This window comes from Notechis scutatus, chromosome 3 (assembly GCF_049901735.1).
Source record: "Notechis scutatus isolate UNSWTSFEM ecotype Mainland chromosome 3, rNotScu1.2, whole genome shotgun sequence".
Lineage (NCBI taxonomy): Eukaryota > Metazoa > Chordata > Lepidosauria > Squamata > Elapidae > Notechis > Notechis scutatus.
In genome coordinates this window covers 144,417,373-144,437,216 of record NC_142011.1, presented here as the reverse complement: position 1 = coordinate 144,437,216, position 19,844 = coordinate 144,417,373, and the positions used below count along the sequence as shown (strand labels likewise).

General features: G+C 36.9%; 1 protein-coding gene across 10 annotated transcripts in view; it reads right to left on the bottom strand.

The window, feature by feature from the left end:
- ATXN1 (ataxin 1) overlaps positions 1-19,844 on the bottom strand; it is a 231,161-nt gene that overhangs the window by 9,889 nt on the left and 201,428 nt on the right. For all 10 annotated transcript variants that reach the window (XM_026670015.2, XM_087961349.1, XM_026670013.2 and 7 more), the window contains one exon: positions 8,272-10,306. In XM_026670015.2, coding sequence (XP_026525800.1) covers positions 8,272-10,149 — 1,878 coding nt within the window. In that variant the 5' untranslated portion in view covers positions 10,150-10,306. The remainder of the gene's footprint in view (positions 1-8,271; positions 10,307-19,844) is intronic.

Here is a 19,844-nt window from a genome sequence, read left to right as displayed (position 1 = left end):
AAAGGTCTTGGTGGTACCAGATGAAACTTTGATTTTTCAGTTTTTTTCTGCTCAGGTATATTCTATCTGGAATGTTCAATATCAATAGTTCAACTAAGTCCCTTCAATACAAAAGCCATTGCATGTGTGTGTATATAAATAATCCCTAATTTAGAACTACAATGGAGTCAGGAATTTCGAACATAAATTCTTGCAGTTTTAACTCAAGGCACTACATGACTGGATTTTATTTTACCACATGTTTTACAACAGTCATAAGTGAGTTATCATTGCCATTAAGCAAATCATGTGGTCATTAAGCAGATCCAGCAGATCCAATTAAGCAGATCAAGCATGTCCAATGCTGGAAACTAGCAAAAATCACCAGAAACCAGCAAAAAGGTTCACAAATTGTAGTCATGTGACTATGGGATGCTGCAAACAGTCATAAATGCGAGCTAGTTTCCAAAATGCAATAATGTGACTATGTGTATATGTTGCAATTTTGAGGAATAGTTTTTTTAAAGTCCATTGTAATTTTGGATGGTTGTTAAGCAACCAGTTGTAAGTTGACCACTACCTTGTATGCATAATGATTTTCACATGAGTCAGAATGACATATACATATTATCATGGAGATTTTTCTTCCGGGAATACTTTGCAAATGTGGTTTACTGACCTGACCTCACCTCAAGCTAAATAAGCAAATTCAAGTTTGTGAATCCTCTTCCGTTTTTATTTTTGCTAGGAAACTGGTTTTGTTGTCTACAGAGATCCTTTTGTAAAGCAAAATAATTCAGTAGAAGATCAAATAAAAAAGTCAGAAAGTTGTGGAAGGCCTTTACTTATTCTAGCCCAATTGGTAATCTCCATGTATAAACCACATCCTGAGTACATCCAAAGTCACCACATTGTGTTATTGCTTAATTCTGTAGCTGCTCCAAATACCATTATTTCATTATTATCATGAATCTCAGTGCTGCATTGCACCAAGATCTTCTAGATGTTTGCCTTGTATCTTCTGGCCTTTCTGTTGTCTTTTTGTGTAGGACCAAATCCATATTTCCAGTCCAGAGTTTCCTTCTGGGCTTGTGCTAATTTGTTGCTGCAAGAATGATGGGAGAGGAACTGAAATAAACATCTCAAAGGCATTAAGATGAAAAGATTGGAATAAACAATCCTGTCTTCAAAAAAATGGAAACCAGTGTAAGGATATGTAACAAGTGAAGGCCAACCACCAGAAATTTACTATCATGGAACCAAGTTGCAGGGAAAATGTTCATAATCAATGAATGTAAAATAAAAACTATGGTTGCAGATGTACTGCACAAACCGATGAAGTAGCAAAATGAATAAATGAATGTACAAATCACTTTTAAAACCACAAGATCAAAATGTTCTAAGGCAGAATAAATACAGCTTGGGTATGGAAATGAGAATGTTAATTATGCATATTGCACAACCTATCTTTTCATGAATGAGTTCTCCAATCATGTTCTTTAGCTCTTAGGGGAATCAAATCATATTTCTTGTGTTTAAAAATACTGGTTTAATTATCTAAAAGATTAGTGGCTGGATCCTGCATTTAGAAGAGATTTTGGGTTGGCTTAGCAATCAGCAAAATATTGCTGCTGAGAAGTCAACTTTGATTTCAATAGAGATCTTAAAAATTTAACTAGTCTTAACAGAGGTTGTGCACAATCATATTCTGATAAGGGTGGAAGCTGAATCATGAGTAAGAAACTGAAAAATAAAAATCGTTAATCGATTTGGATGGAAACTGAACAAGGAGAGATTTAACTTGGAAACAAGGAGAAACTTTCTGACAGTGAGAACAATCAACCAATGGAACAGCAGTTGCCCTCAGAAGTTGTGGGAGCGCCATCACTTGAGACCTTCAAGAAGAGATTGGACTGCCATTTGTCAGAAAAGGTGTAGGGTCTCCTGCTTGGGTGGGGGGTTGGACTAGATGACCTACAAGGTCCCTTCCAACTCTGATTATCTGTTATCTGTATCTGTAGATAGACTTAGCAAAATTATGATCTGCTTCCAATTTGAATCACAAATAGTTTTATCAGTTCTTTTTGTGGAAAATAATTTCACAAGATTAATTTTTTTTACCAGAAATTATTATAGGACCCTGAAATAAAACAATGCCTGCTTCTAGCTATTCAGTCCCTTTGTTGTCAAATTGTTGTGGAACCTAGAACAGCTATATTAGAAAAGGGCCAATTGATTCAACTAGTTCATCAACCTTTTCTAATCTTAGCTTGAGTTTCTAGGCAAGATCTCCAAACTGGGAATTATGAACAGTTATCCCAATAAATCTGGATTGTGGAAGTAGTTGATTACCAGAGAGTTTTCAAGCTACCCTCATGGATGCCCCACGATAAATCCTTTTGAATATAAAATGCATCTATCATAAAATTACGACCTTTTGCCATTGATATATTAGAACTATATGATATTTGCGGTTCTATCTACTAATAAATAGCACAATTCATGCATCTGATAGTGGATGCTGGTTAGTCAAAGTTTAAACAATAGTAAATTTATTTGACTTTAACTAACCATAAAACACATCTGCTGTCTTTGATGCTGTATCGATTTTGTTGTCTGATCTGTTGATTATACAGTGCTTTTATCCATTTATAATGTCAAATGTAATCAGTGTATAATTTTACTCATAGGAAGTGATTTTTCAGTGTTTATCAACTGCTTGGCTATATCACCATAATATTTCTAGGATGCATTCACACATAGAATGCAATATTTTTTCTTCCATTTTAAATCTGTTTTTATGTTATTCACATCCTACTCAACACAGTACTAACCCATGAATTGAACGTTGATTCAACAATGCCTCCTTATTATTCACCCCCCCCGCCCCGTTAAAATTCAAGGTGGCAGAGATCAGCAGATTGTCTCTTAATTTCAGCCAATAAATAGGGGTTAGAATTCAAGCTATTTTTTCCTTTCTGACCGCTCTAGTTTTCTTTCCCTTCACCGATACATTCCTCTGCTTTAGATTGTCAAGAATAACAATGACATGTCAAGAGGAAAACTAAGAAAAAGCACACTAATTCTGTCCTCTAAAGCTGTCTTTAAATTTCTGATGCAATACCACAGATGTGCCATTTCAGTAATCCTTAATCCAGCCCAGCCCTACCTTATCTCACAACTGCAGATCAGAGGAAGAAGAATAAGGGCATCAATATGCTATATAAGGAGTTCATGCCACAGAATTATATATTGTCTAAGCTCACAATCACTTATATTCACAAATATTGCAACAAAGTTCTGGTAATATATTGAAGACACACTCTGAGTAAGAGAAGCTAAAGCCTTTTTAGTGAGGCAGTTTTATTTACTTATTTCAAAAACAACAACAACCTCAGTTGAAGAGTAGCTGCTACGACAGAAGAACATGATTCATCTGGGAAAACATCCAACTCCTGGAGTCTACAGAAAACCTAAATTAAACTCACATTTCTACGTGACTGCCTCTGAATTCTGGAAGCATCTCTTGTGAGAAACACAGCTGGTGAAGTATTTTAAGGTGATGATATCAGCTACGTTTTGTTAGACTTCTGCATAAAGTGACACTTTAATAGGAGAGGTCATCATCATTTCTTCTACCAGATGATGGCACTCTCAATCTCTGAAAGGGAAGCTGTAGTGAGACTATCAGTGAACAGGAGAACACCATACAAAAAACATTGCTTCCATACTTCTGGAACATACTATGATAATTCAGGGCAATATTAAAAGACTCAAGGATGCCAGAGTAAACTACTGTGCTTCCTCGAAAATAAGACCCTGTCTTATATTTTTTTTGCCTCCAAAAAAGGCACCAGGTCTTATTTTCAGGGGATGTCCACTGACTAACCTCACTTATGTGCATTGCCCCCGGCTTCCTTTTCACTGTCAGAGCCTTCAGGAACTTCTTCTTCTGCAGTCGGCAAGCCTCTGCAACCCGATAACAGAGTTTTGGATCGATCCAGAGCTTTGTTATCAGCTACAAAGGTCTTCAGGAAAGCCTTGCCAGCAGAAGAAATGGACCGGCAAGGCAAGTGTTGGGGTGTGCGAGGCCCGGCTACAACTGTCCAAAGATAAGTAGTAGGGCAGCTCCACCCCACATCCCCACTCTAGCTTAATTTTTATCCGTGTACTCTGGAGTGGGTGGGATCTTAATTAGGGCTTATTTTGGAGGGTAGTGCTTACATTGGGTGCACGTGTAAAAATAAAGCTAGGGCTTACTTTCAGGGTAGGTCATATTTTCAAGGAAACAGGGTATATTATGGACTGCCACAGATATTTTTACACACACATGCACATACTTACTTTCCTGCAGGCAATTTTTTCCTATTTGTTCATTTCCAACTATATGAAACAGCAGCAGATTCCACACATATTCCAAGTTGAAAACTGTTTTCTAGTAATATCCCTGTACTTTCAATAATAATATGAAAGGTAGAAGCATACTTTTTATATCACTGTATCTTCATATTCAGGGATAGTTCTGCCTTGACTAACGATCTTGCTTGGGGTGAGGTGAAAAAAAGATTGACAGGAAATTTCAGCCAAGAAGATCAGAATTAGAAGGCAACCATCAATCTGTGAGTTAGTGACTCACACACATACCATACACCTTTGAAACAGACAACCTTTTGATCAAAAAACTCTCATAGTCTGTTTTCCGCACTATTCCATTTTAATTTCTGGTTGCCAGTTTCTACCTGTACTCATTCTATATCCACTATTTCAGAACCTATGCTTTTACAGGCTAAATACACTATTGTCCATATTATCTGTCAAAACATCTGACCTTTTTACCTGAGTTATGATTTTGGCTTGCCTCTAATATTTCCTCATGGTAGTTGACCTTATAGCATTATTTTGTAGTCTCCAGTAACAACATGGTATTGCATATTAGCAGATGAAGATTTCCTATCTCGGAATCATACTATTCTATGATGTTGCTTATGTGAGCTACTGCCTGTACATATATACTATACCTGCATTCACTGTGTATATCATATTTCAGACATATTTTCTCTAATTTTCACGAATATTTAGTCAGAAGCGTCCTTACCTAGGGCCTTCAGATACATAGATTAAACAAATGAAAGAACAAAATCTTATTCCAGGCTTTTGTTCCTTAATTTTAATTTGCAAAACAAATTTTCAAAAGGTTCATTTCTTATAGCAAACCTTTTCATATGCATCCACTGTTGATTCCTATTTTATTTATGTATCAGTGGCATGAGACAGATAACCTTGGACATGTTTTCAATCTCAGGCGTCCACTGGAATAGGAAAACTCCAGACAGACTGTTCTTGTAAAATTGCTTTAAAGGCAAACATACTGATTTAACGGAACTGCAAGATTGTTTATTGACCACATCCATTTCAAACATGGATATACTAGATACCCATCACTGAATCAAATCAGTTCCACAATAAGAAACAAGATATGGAGAAATGCAATCCAGTCAGCTAGAATTCTTGCAGTGCAGACCACAAAATATATAGTTTAAACTTGGAAAATTAAAGAGAATACTTGTGCTAGACAGCCATAACATAGGGAACATATTGGGGTACATTTTATTTATTTATTTATGAAATAGAAATGAAGGAGTTATGGAAAGTGATATCGTAAAAAACAAAATGGAAATAAAAAAGAATTCAAGAATATTTTTAGGCATTTTATCATGAGAAATTGGGGAAGGAAAATGAAAGGTTTAGGAAACAAGAAGGACAACTGAACTCAGACTTCCAATGCCAGGAAGAAATGGCAAAGAAAGATATCTCAATCAAGAACATCAACAGGAAAAGGAAAAAATTATAGATCTTTAAATAACATATTTAAGGTATACACCTGAAATAGTAATAATCAAGAATAATAATAGAAGAGAGTAATAAATGCAAATGAGGTGAAAGGGCTAGGGCTAGCGTGAAAACAACGCTTAAGAGGGAAAGAATATCTCTTTGCAAATGTGATTACGAAATTACATAAATGTTTCTGGAGAGAAAATCTACTTGGGAACCACTTCTAAAAAGTGAGGAATGCAAGACGATGCATCAGTTTTAAGTATGAAGCCATTTGGTGCAGATGAAAATGCCACTGAACTGTTTAAAACTGCAGGAGAAAAGATAATTATAGTGTAAACAACTCTATGTCATCAAATATAAAACAAGGCTATGGGACCTAAAACTGGAAAAAAATCAGTGCATATTCCTATATTGAAGAAAGGTAATGCAAGAACATAAACAGATACCTCACACTTATAAGATTCTGTCACATATTTTATTCAGAAAAATAAGGAAACAAAACTCTCAAACTAAAAGCGAGGTTTCAAAAAAGACAGATTGACGTATTATAAGTTAATTATTGTTACACAAACAAGAACAAGAGAATTTAAGATTACCTTGCTTCACTAACTGGCAAGCCTTTGACCTTAGGGGCTTACCACCTTAGACCTTGAATATGGAACCTAAAGGCTAAAGGATGTATCAGAACACCCAAATTATTTTTCTGGGGGCTCTTTACTATGAACAAAAAAGTAACTATTAACAACTGGAATTCAAGAACTAAAGTGAGTCAGAATGGGAACAAAGAAACAAATTGTGCCCATGTGTCTTTAACTTATACAGCAAATCCATTATAGGAACAGCAGGATTGGAAGAGACGATAGCTGGAATCAAAGCTGGAAGTTAAAACATCAATCTTTTGAGATGACACCATTTTGTTAGAAAAGGTCATTATGAAAGCAAAAGGGGAATTGGAAAATCTGTGTTTATATTAAATATTGTGAAGGTAGAAATTCAACCTGCATGTTTAATGAATTTACAACTGATGGCGAAGAAGTGAAAGGAGTAGATAGTATGATTTATCTAGTGCAATAATAGATAAAAATGGATAGTGTGCTATAGTACTGGAGAGTAATCTTAAAGAGAAAGACAATGACAAAGTCTGACAAGATTATGGAGGTTAAAGCTGTTTCAATAGCAGTGAAGGTTATAACAGTTAAAACAATTGTCTTTCCAAAACTAACATATTACTGCTGAAGCTGGATATTGAGGGTGTGTTAGGATACTGAAAATAGATGCTTTGAACTATAGAATAACAAATTTTTGCTGTGAGTATCATGGACTACAGAAAGAACAGATCAATGATTCCAGTACTAAATAAAGGCTGACTGATGTCTTGAAGTAATGACTACCAAGCAGAAATATACATAAATATTATCAAGTGAATGATGGATTAAAAATAATAATAATTACATGTTGGGAAGTTAAACAAAGGAAAAGAAGAATACAGGAATATAGCTTCAAAGAGATTATTGCAAGTTTTCTAAATTTTTCAAGTTCAAACCACCCACTGCATTCTAAAATGTTACTGACATAATGGGAAGTTTACAAGGAAAGGGACTAGAGAAATCAACTGTATTTTTATAACTATACTCACTACTATAAAGCAGACCAAAAATATTTTGAAAACAACACGTGTTGACATTTAATTAATGGGGACAGGAATTCATGAATAGATACCAGAAAGTGTTTACCAAAGCCCATATTTAACATGCCAACATGAAAAACTATTAGCAAACACACTGCTATAGGTAAGAGCTTAAAATATTCTGGACTACAAGCCAAAAATTTCCATACATATTCTTTTACTTTTCATTACTCTGTTCTGGCTTAATTTCATTATTTTTTTAAGCAAGACAAAATTATAGTTGATTAATTTTTCTTCATTTATTAGAGTTAATAGTTAACGTTAACTACTAAAGGTAAACTAATAAATCCTAATGAAGCATGTTGGTTCTCTATTGCTCAATTAATAGAGCAAAGAAGTAACAATAAGAGTGTGCTTTTATTTGACCAAAGTATAAGATCATAAAATAATGATCCACCATTTCTCAGGAGAAGTTTTCTTTCTTGTGATTCTGTTTAATGCCTAGCTAAAAAAAAACCTGTGTGTTTAAACTCTACATATTTTAATTAGTCCAATAAAATGTTCATCCTCTTGGGACTTAATACTAAAAGCAGAATATCTATTAAGTATGGTAAGTCACATATTTATATTTCTATAAGGTTCCAAACTGCAGCAATCTTTGGCTACATAACAATAATTTCATCCAATGGATTCCTTTGTCACTAGTATAATTTGTGTAAGGCCATTCATGCACCCAGTCACTAAGAGACTAAGAAGAGCAGGAATAATAAGGATATTATATCTAATTTCCTAATGACACCTTTTCTCCAACAATATCTTGTGTTGATTACCTGTGCTCGGTGCTCTCCAACTGCAAACTGTATCATAGCAATGCCTGGATTATGGCTGTCATCAATTCTTTCCACGGTGCTGGAGTCTATTTTCAGGTCACTGCTAATTTCTGCACTCTGTATAAAGTCTTCTGTTTTTAAGTCTTCTACTTTCTTCAGCTCTCCATTTGCCAACTGAATTATAGAGCCTTTCATAAAATAAGGAGGCAATATAGCAGGAGCCGTTGCTGAAGGTGGTACCGGCTGGACCAGGGGGAGATGGATCTGGGCCTGGACCACAGCTGCCTGGTATGCCGGCTGGTTTACTAGGGACTCAGCATTGAAATTTTCACTTTTTGGAATGGTGGTCGTGACAAACGTATGAGGCACTGCTGCTAGCTGGGGAGATGAAGTGGCTATAGCAGGTGGTACCCCTGAGGAGTCAATATCTGCACTTCCTACTGGTATTAAGAGAGGTTGGGTACCAGGGATCACCAGATGCTGTGGTAGATTTCCAGGATAGCCAAAGGCTTGCTGTTGGCTGCTCAGATAGCTAATTACTGGTGGTTGAGTCCCAGTGTAAAAGGCTGTAGCTGGCAACCCAACGGGCAGCTGCTCTGAAGCACTATGGGTGGTCTGAATGACAGTGTGAGGGGATAAAGTGGCAACTGCCTTCACCCCTTCATGACCAATAGTCTGTTGTGGAGATAAAGCATAGGATCGGTGGCCTGCCTTTCCTAAATGCAAACTCCCCTTTTCGTTGATGGCTGAAGGAGGTGTTTCTCTATTGGTGGATTGCTGAACCTCCATGTCTGCAGTAGGTGTACTGCTGTTAGGGATAACCATAACAGAGGGCCGGACAGCAGAGGAATCACGTGCAATATAATCAGTAGGACCAGGGTGGACTACCACATGCCTGGCCTCATAATGATGAGGAGATGGTTTATTGCCTGATTTGATAAGATTGACTTCAGAAGAGGGTGAGATGCCGTATCGCCTACTCTTGTCTACTTCCCCATTCAGTATTTCCTTTGCTTGCATAGCCTGCAATCTGCTGCTCTCAGATTTCTTAGTGGACTCCCTAGTAACAAAATGGCCACCAGAATCTGCATATTGCACTACCACCTGGGAGGAAGGGGCAAGGGCAAATGCATGAGGAATCACTGTCTGGTGAGGATGCAAATGGACTGGGATGGCTGGAGGAGACACGTTTCTAACAGCACTCTGAGAACTGGAAATATGCACGTACTGGTTTTGCTGAATAGGTGGAGGAGATCCTGCCGTGATCAATCCAGGTGTCCTGACTAAATGCGGCTCAACTTTTTGGCCTTGTTGGCTAAGATTGCTCATGGTGGCCAGCAAAGAAGTGTATGCCTCCAGCTGCGATCGCTGGGATGGAGTGGTTGCAACAGCAGTGGCGGAGGCCGCTGTGGTGGTTGCAGAATTAGCTGTTGGGGAAATTAGTGGGGAAGGGATGAATCCGGCATATGGTCCACTATATTGAGGCCCAACAAACTGGAAAGCATGCTGCAAGTGTGCGTACTGCACCGGCGAAACAGGTGTTCCTGCCTGTGAAAGTGCAGAGGGGTACACTGTGGAAAGTGTGGAAGAGGCTGGAACAGACCTAGGAGCACTAGGTGGGGAATAATCCATTCCTGTAGAAAGTGACTTGTGTAAACCTACTCCTTGTTGTGAACCAGCCTCCATTGAAGTGCCTCCAGATCGATTCCGCCCACTGCTGTGGCTGCTGGTTGTACTCGAGAGCCATGTTATATTATCTGCACGGTGATTTTCACTGGCCAGAACTAATGGCTTCACCTCAGAAGGCAGGCTGGTGGCAGGGATTTCCCGCTTTTTGGGGGGCAGGCATTCATTGCTTCTCTCCTGGTTGGATTTCATTTTTCACCGGCCCCCTGCCCTTATCTTCTGTGGCTTCACTGCCTGGCTGGCTCTGATTTCAGTCTGCTAAGTGGAAAATCACATTTGATTTCTTTTGTGGATCCAGAGACTTCATGAGGAATCATCTCCTTGTGACCACAATCTTCTAGAAGCATCTCTGAAATGAATAAGAAAAGGAGGGAAAGAAAAGAGGAAATCAAAATTTTAACATGGAGGAAAAGAAAACTATGAAACTCAGAACAACCCATCAGTTAAACTCTAACCAGCATTTTTATAGCTATAGGCTAGCTGAATAGAAACCCAGTTAGGTGGAGTGGTTGAACCATCAGGATAGAAACCAGGAGACTTTGAGTTCTTGTCTCGCCTGTGGCACAAATCCAGCTGGGTGACCTTGGTCTAGTAGCTCTCTTTCAGCCCAAGAACGAGGCAATGGAAAACCCATTTCTGAAAAGCCTTGTCAAGAAACCTCCAGGGATTTATCCAGGAAGACACCAGGAGTCAAGACTGACTCAAAGGCAAAAGAAAAAGAAACAAAACTGAATAATAGTAAGGACTAGACAACCCATGCTGTTGGCTCATCATTTTAGAGATATTTCTTTACCTAAAGAGATATACGGAATGACCACGGTAGGCAAAGGAAGTGGTGAAAGCAGAAGTGACTTCTGGTTTCTCCATCGAGTTTCCTTGTGGGAATCTGGCAGGGAAGATTAGTAATCTCCCTTCCCTTCCCAGCAGCCAAGTAAGTAGCTGCTGCTGGGTGCAGGAGGGAGCAAGGGATTGTAAGATTGGCTAGGAAACTGTCATGGAATGTTATACATGAAAATCATTTTACTGCAGCAGCAGCCCAGTAAAGCCGCCACCACCAGTAGCCTAAATCAGCCAAAACTTCCCCGCATTTTATTCATTTGGGAATCATGAGCCCCACATTTTGGATGCATTCTGTAAGTTAGTCCATTTGAGGTACCTTGGTTCAAAGTTTGCTGTTCTATGATGCACCGCTTCACCCAATTAAAGGTCATGACAACAACTTTAGTAGTAAATACAGTAGATCAGGGGTTCCAACCCCAAAGCTGTGGCCCACGGGTGAGTGAACACACACGTGTAGCTCCATTTGCGTGAGCAGCATTTGTGTAAGCGGCATGTGCGTGTGCCCATAGCTCATGCAAATGTAACTGCGTATAATCATTCCCTCTCCCTTCCTTCCCCCCGCCAATCCGTAAAGGCGGAAAGGTTGGGGAACACTGCAATAGATGACTCATACAAGTAAGCTAAATCAATATAGACATTGTCAAACAATTACAAGATGGAGAAATTCTTTTGCAGCCCTTATGAAGAGCTTGGCTCTGAACCACGTGAGCAAGAAAGGGGAGGAGTTTAAAATGGAAGAGTAACCCCCATTCTGAGAGCTGCCCAAATGCCTCACCCACAGAGAGGATTTGGGATATTTTTTCCCCTGCAATGTCTTTCTCTGCAGCCCTCAAATCAATCTGGCTCAAAAATCCAATCTTTCTTTTGCCAGTTTTCCCCGCCATAACAGATCCCAATCTGTTCAGTTTTTAGAATTATCTCGATGATATACAGAGTCCCAAGCCCATCTGCGTACTTTCTCCCCCCCCCCCAACATAACCACTGGATTTAAACAGTAATAAAGAGAGTTCACAGTTGCTACCGTCACCAAAAAATAAGGCTTACATTTTAAAGTTTAATCAGGTCAACGTAATTATTGTATCAAGTTCCTCAACTGAATATTGCAATTTCTTTTTCTTTACAAACTTCTGCTTTCTATAGGGATTCTAAATTACCAAGCAGATTGGAGCAGCCCCAAAGTGCCAGTGATCTCATTATTCTGTTTATTTCTGGACTTTGTTTTGACTTTTGTCCATGTGTATTTTGATGTAGTTTTCAGTTTATGTGTGGCAGCACTTAGTCACACTATTGATTAAAACAATGCACTGTAGTAAACCATGCATGAAATCACCACAAAACTGAAATAATACATTTAGGTTATTTATTTCTCTCTCTCTCTCTCTCTCTCTTTTGTCCACTGTGGAAATCAGAGTTGCCTCAAGGAAGTAAGAGGCAACCAATGAGACAATAAGAAAGCAGGAGACTTACCTTTATTTCCTGCACACACATTTTATCTAGGTCAGAAGCACAAAATCAAATATGCCTCTCAAGTATTGACATGTGATGCTACAACTACTGAGGTGTCTCCATCCAACTCTTTCTCTCCCTTTTTACAGGCTATTCTTGGGATTTTATGGGATTGTAGGATTTTACTTTCTGAGCCTTCTGCATTCACAAGTTTAAACTCTACCTGCATGGTTAAAATTACATACTACAATAACCCCATATGCAGCTCTGATCATATCAGGTTCCCTTGTTCCTTAGTAACCAATGAATTGTGAGCTGCAACTGCTGCCTGATTGAACTCTGTGGAGGAGGAAAAGCATTAACAAATGACTGGGAACTATTGTGCATAAGGAGCTTGGTTCAGTACAATTTAGGGGAGGGGGTGAACTCCTATATAAAATAGGATGAGAACAGACTTAAACAGCAGCTTAATATTTCGATAATATTACAATTAGATTCACAGTAACACAATGTCATTATTAGAATAAACTGAGCTGTTACAATATCACAAGCTATAATATTTAGGTTCTTATACTGTACTAATATCCTGTACCATAGACAGGTACGTGCATTCTGGGTCAATCCCCCACAACAAAATTAGAACACGGAGCAGAGTGGCCATCCCTTCTATCAGCGGCTAACTCCATGATCTTGATCATTTCAACCAGGCATTCATTGAAAAGAAGAAAAGACATACAATTCTGCCTATCAGTCAGCAATATGCACAAAGCCTATACTATACAGGTAGTCCTCAACTTATGACCCCAAATGAGCTCAGAATTTATGATGCTAAATGAGACATTTGTTAAGTGAGCTTTGCCCATTTTACGACTTTTCTTGCCACCGTTGTTAAGTGAATCCCTGAAGTTGTTAAATTACTCACACGGTTGTTAAGTGGATCTGGCTTCCCCATTGACTTTGCTTGTCAGAAGGTCGCCAAAGGGGATCACGTGACCCCTGGACGTTGCAACCATCATAAAGGTGGAGTCAGTTGTCAAGCACCTGAATGTTAATCATGTGACCATGGAGATGCTGCAATGGTCATAAGTGTGAAAAATGTTGTAAGTCACTTTTTCAGTGCCGTTGTAACTTTGAACGGTCACTAAATGAACTGTTGTAAATCGAGGACTATCTTGTACTAATTTTATGGATATCCACTTAAAAAGCCAAAGGATGGAGCTTTAGAGCGCAATTTCTCAAACTGTTTTATATAAATTAAATTCAGTATTAATCAGGGATTTAATGGCACATGCTTCTTTTTAGAGTAAGCAAAGGGCGGCACAAATTACAGGCTGACTAAAAAGTAATCATCTTGGATAGCAATGGTAGGTATGACAGTATATAATCAGGAAGCAAACAATTTAAAAGACTGGTGCCACTTTGCTATAATATGACAACACAACAGTAAAATAGGGAGTAGCCAAAAAAAAAAAAAAAGAATATGTAGTATCCTGGCAGAAAAATAATAATGGCATAATCCAATCCTAATAATTTATTGAGTAGACCAACTAAAATCCACTGTTATTTGTCAGGGATGCAAAAAAATAATAATCTGATCCTAATACTAGGAACATAAATTTAAATTACTAGAAATGTTTTATGTTGTTTTTAAGGTTTATTGAACATTTACAAATCAATGTAAGATCTCCTTTTCAGGAACCAAAATAATAGACATTCTTTTGCAGCTTATTCAGTTCCAATCTCCTTGCATAAAGTGCTTATCACTTTAAGAAACTACAGGTCTAGGACAAATGCTATACTACTATTATTATTACTACTACTATTGACAGTAATGATAATTACACAATAGCCCTTCTATTCACAGATATTGTTATTTAATGTTTGATATATTTAATATATATTGGATGTATATAACAGCAGATGTGAAATATATTTGATATTTCACATCTACTGTTATCCTTACTATCAGGTAAATATGTTTTTCTTTTTCTACATTATTTCTTTGTATTTTTTGCCTTAAATTACATTTTAAAATACGTTATTATTGAGTATTAGGGTATTGAGATACTCACTTCGTATTTTACCTCATTTTTATAAAGACTGTTGCAAACTTTGATGAAGTTTTGAAATCTTTTAAAGAAATTTGTAGGAGTTGGCAGTTTTTATTGTAGGAAAACAGAAACAGTACATGGACAACTGAGGTATAGTGATTCTATACCATATTATGACCAGTTTTGGAAAGCAGCTATATAGAATTCTTTATTGGCCAAGTGTGATTGGACACACAAGGAATTTGGTGCATATGCTCTCAGTGTACATAAAGAAAAAATTAAATGCATTCATCAAGAATCATAAGATACAACACTTCGTGATAGTCATAGGTTACTAATAAGCAATCAAATCATACTAGGAAACAAACAAAACAATATAAATTGTAAAGTTACAAGCAACACGGTTTTAGTCATAGTGGGAAGATATAGGTAAGAGGAAGGATGAGAATAATAATAGTAATACAGTCTTATTAAGTAGTTTGACAGTGTTGTGGGAATTAGTTGTTTAGCAGAGTGATGGCCTTTGGGGGAAAACTGTCCTTGTGTCTAGTTGTTCTGGTGTGCAGTGCCCTATAGCAGTTGTTTTGAGGGTAGAAGTTGAAACTATTTATGTCCAGGATGTGAGAGGTCTGTAGATATTTTCACAGCCCTCTTTTTGACTCGTGCAGGTCCTCAATAAAAGGCAGGTTGGTAGCAATTGTTTTATATTAATTGTTTTATTTAATTGTTGCAATTATCCATTGAAGTCTGTGCCTGTCTTGTTTGGTTGCCGAGCCAAACCGGTTATAAAGGTGCAGATGACAGACTCAATAATTCCTCTGTAGAACTGAATCAGCAGCTCTTTGGGCAGTTTGAGCTTTCTGAGTTGGTGCAGAAAAAACATTCTTTGTTGTGCTTTTTTGACAACATTTTTGATGTTAGATGTCCATTTTAAGTCTTGAGATATGATAGAACCTAGAAACTTGAAGGTCTCTACTGATACTGTGCTGTCTAGTATTGTAAGAGTTGGTTGTACAGGAGGGTTTGTCCTAAAATCTACCACCTTTTCTACTGTTTTGAGGGTATTTAGTTCAAGATTGTTCTGGTTGCACCACAAGGCTAATTGTTCAACATCCAGTCTGTATGAAGATTCATCCTTATCTCCAATGAGACTAATCACTATTGTATCATCTGCAAACTTCAGTACTTTAACAGAGGGATCTTTCAAGATGCAGTCATTGGTATATAGAGACAAGTGGAGAGAGCACACAGCCCTGTAGTGCAGTCATATTAACAACATATATACATGTATGTAAGTATGTACATATTTTTGTGTGTATTTGTATATTTGTGTGTGTATACACACACAGAGAGATATTGAAAGGAGGCTGCAAGCTTTAATAAGTTTATACAGAAGACTCATCAAGTAAAACTTTGTTGGATACAAATGTTTTCTGGAAGAAAGACAGATGGCTGTTTCTTCTAACAATAAGTGGCAATTTTCTTTGTTAAAACTGTCACATTTTTTAATATTAAAAAAGCCGTGTGAATAAATCATTATTTATTTATTTCACAAACCTTTCCAATGGTATTGTGGAAAACTTGGTTACAGCTAATTTAGCACAAGCCATATCAGCTCAAAAAAGAATGGCTACCGTGTCTAGAAATAAAATGAAATGAGTGTTGCCTCTTGCCTCCTTTTTTCTGCTGTAAGCTTTTTTCTACTTCAAAACACACATACCACACAAGTTTTAATTCCCTATTTTAATTTGTGTATCCAATGCTTTCACAACAAAGATTATCTGGAATAGATCATATATTATGTGTTTGATATAACATACAGGATACCAAACTGTTTCTCTACAAATAGAATGGATAAAAAAGTACTCAAAACTTTTAATACAGTTGTGGTAGCACAATGAGGTGAATGTCAGAAGCATGATTTGGATCATTTTTAAAGATTTCCTGGGTAGCAGAGTTAAGAAAGTAAATGGAAGGGGATCCCAAACATTTCCCATTTCCATTCACGTCCTTAAAAAGAAGAAAAAAAAATGCCTTTTGGAAAAAGTTTCGTAGTGTTGAAAAGTTGCATGAAACTTGTGGGATTATAATAAGTATCACTTTCTTGTGGAAGACTGCTCAGGCTTGCCAAGGAGAGACATGTAATCGAGTGCAGAAACATCTTTACAAATTATTGTGGCATCTCCATCTCCTTTTTTGTGTGTGTGGCTGAAATTGTACTATGCTTTTTCATGGTGCAGGGAATCACTGCTCTTGGATATAGTAATACAGTTAAGTATTTTGGGAAGAGAGGTGGAATAAAATTTTCTCTGCCAAACTCAGAAAAATATTAGGACAAACTGTTACCTGTAAAACCTCTTCACTAATGCAAGTGTTGGTATTCCTTCAAAGATATAATACCCTTTATTGGATTTTAAATTTTGGAGATGCACTTTTGCAGCCTAGTAATACAAATGTATCTAATTCTCAGTGCTTCAATGGAGCTCTCATCATGTTTCCATATTATGAATAAGGAATTCATTCAAATATGATTGGGCGTATTCCTGCACATTTCCAAAAATTGCATGTAAAGAAAAGCATTGTGCAGTCACTGCATCTGGACATACACACATACCCTTACATTTTGGTGCATTCTTTTTTTCTATCTCTAAGTATATTCTATTTAGATGTTATGGTCAAGTTGGAGCCAGAATATCCAGGCAAGCCAAGCACCAATTCTTGACTTCTTCCCTGGATTTGTCAACTGTTCCAACTTTGATAAAAACTTCCCTTCAAGAAATCTTTGCAGCTCTAGCCAGATACATGAATGGAATCATGTGGTTTTTTAATTGTAGATAGGTTAAAAAAAACAAGAGGATAAAATGCTGAAGATTACATCTAATGCAAATTGTGATGCACGCTGAACTGTCAAATGCAGACATACTCAGTGTGCAAAGGTGAAGAAAAAGGGAAGCACTATTAAATATCAAGTGTGATATTTAATACATTTTCTCACTTCATATTTTTGTATCAGTCAAGACAATACAGTTGTTCATTAACACACAGTAAAATATGAGAATAAATCTAGACAAAATAAATGTCTGAAAATGCACGAATTATCTTCTTTCCACTTATTAAAAATTCAAGTCTATTCATTGTTTTATTAAAATTATACCATTAAAATTGTCATCTCAGCAATATCTAAACTCTCCATCTTCATTCAATGGCTTATAATTTGAAAACAATTTGAAAAAGATTAAATTGAATTATACTTTGGATAGGAACTCAATCAATGAATCATGCGCCAGTGAATCATGTTGGGAGAGATTCAAGGCACTTCAGCACTTCAATTACTTGGTGACCAATCCTCAAGTTTACAATTTTCACAAATCCGCAGAGAAAAGCAAAACTAAAGTAAGATCATAAGCACAGTCGCAGTGTCACTTAATGATCACTTCTTTAACAATAGGGTTGCTGGTCTCAGATGTGGTTGATAAACAAGGACTACCTGTTTAGTGATATATGATTAAGCTCTCAAACTAGAGTGATAGAACTGTTATTGTACATCATACCCTCATACTAGGGATTCCATGATGTCACCACACTATTTTAGTGTGTTTACACACTTCTAACCACTAGGGAGGAAACATCCCAATAAGAATAAAACCCAATGGTAGTCAAGTAGTAAGTAGTTGATAAATAAGTTTTATCATCTCCACAAACCCTTGATATCAGAATATTTAATGGAGTGAAGCTGTGTTTATATTCCATTCTTCTAGGGTAGCTGAAAGAAAAATTGATTGATTTAGTCTATTGCTCTTCCTTCCTTGATTTTTTTAACCTTTCTGCCCAAATCCATAGCCCTTCATCCTTATCCTTCATAAATGATCTGAGCTGTACAGTTCTGCTATTCTCTGTGTCTCGATTTGTTTGCAATTATTAAGCCTTTTTAGTTGCTATTTTCATTCCCCCTCTCCTTTGACTTTTTTTTAAAAAGCAAACAATTTTTTTCTATGTTTTGTCTTGGGCTAAGTGAGTTCTCACTGCACCAAGTATGAGAAAATGTGCTTTCTCAACTTCTGGGTGTGCTACAGACTAGTTGTACCATAGGGTTTTTATAAACAGTAGTTGTAACGTATTCTCACACATTTTTAGTTTTATATTGAGCAAGCATCACCTACCCTGTCATTCAGAAGAAGAGGCTAACTCTGCCAAGGAACTAGGCCAACAAGCTTGCCAGCCCTAAAAAGGAAATCATTGAAATGTGATGGTGGTTTTCTTAAATATGTGCAACTTTTAAAATGGTTTTTGAAAGTTTTTAAAGTTGGGATAGAACATTTTCTATATAGTTCAGTACAACTTCTCTTTAGACTTTTTGACAGGCAGTTTGGCATGTTCCTGTTATCTGGGGGATAATTTCAAAAACTTTTGAAAGTCACCAAACTAAACTTAGCAGGGTTAAAAAAATGAAGCAGCTGTAGGCTTCTTGATGTTTACACATTTATCCTATAGTTTAATCTTTTATCACATTGAATTGCAAATCCTGAATTGGTTTGAACTCTGTTTTGTTGCCTTCGAATCTCTAATTGGAAATCACCACCATCTCCAATTCAAATTGGCTGATTTGTATATTCCTAATAATATAACATTTGGATGTATTTGCAAAAATTGATTCAGTGGGCCATCTGTTCCCCCTGCTTTCCACTCCTGCTACCCAGAATGTCTGGCAACCTCCGTGTCTAAGCATACTGATCAGAATAAGACTATAACCTTTGAGATGGATTGTGTATATTTTTAGGAGATCTTCTGCCAGCATTAATTTGATAAAAGACTGAACTCTTTCAACATGCCATGAAAGATAGGATATTGATGTATTAGAAAAGAACTAGTCCTAAGCTATAATGAAGGCTTTACATTAGAATAATAGCAACATGATCTGTTTCCTGGGAAACAGCCTTTTCAATATATACTGGCAACCCTTCTGAGAATAGAACCGAAGGTTTCTCCTACCAAACAACTCTTAACACTATTTATCCAGCACTCTCATGAAATACTAGTATTGCAGCTGCAAATGTAGGTAATGGGCAAAGATTAGTACATGTAATGATGACTTCTTGACTCCTATCAAAATACACATATTAACTGGAATTGACTTCACAGTTGAATAAATATGTCTATCTGAAGAACAACAAAAAGAATTGGATTTTGGATTTCAAAAATTCTTTAGCTATAATAGGTTTTCTAAATTCTTTACAAATCTAGAAGGAGTGGTGAATGGAACTTGACAACTGGAACATTCAATTAAGCTACTAGTTTACAAAATAGAGAAGTAAATCTTACGACACATATATGTAACCGTGTTCAACATAATCTTTTTAGCTCTGCATTCTGAATGTATTTCATACATATTAGTGTATACATATACACATATGTATGTACGTACGTACGTACTGATATGTATGCTTGGATAAATATATCCTGTTCAAAATCTACGTAATGTTAACAGCACAGTCTCCTGATTCCATAAAGCACTAAGCAACTCTGTCGTTCATTTCTGTCTATAGTGACTTC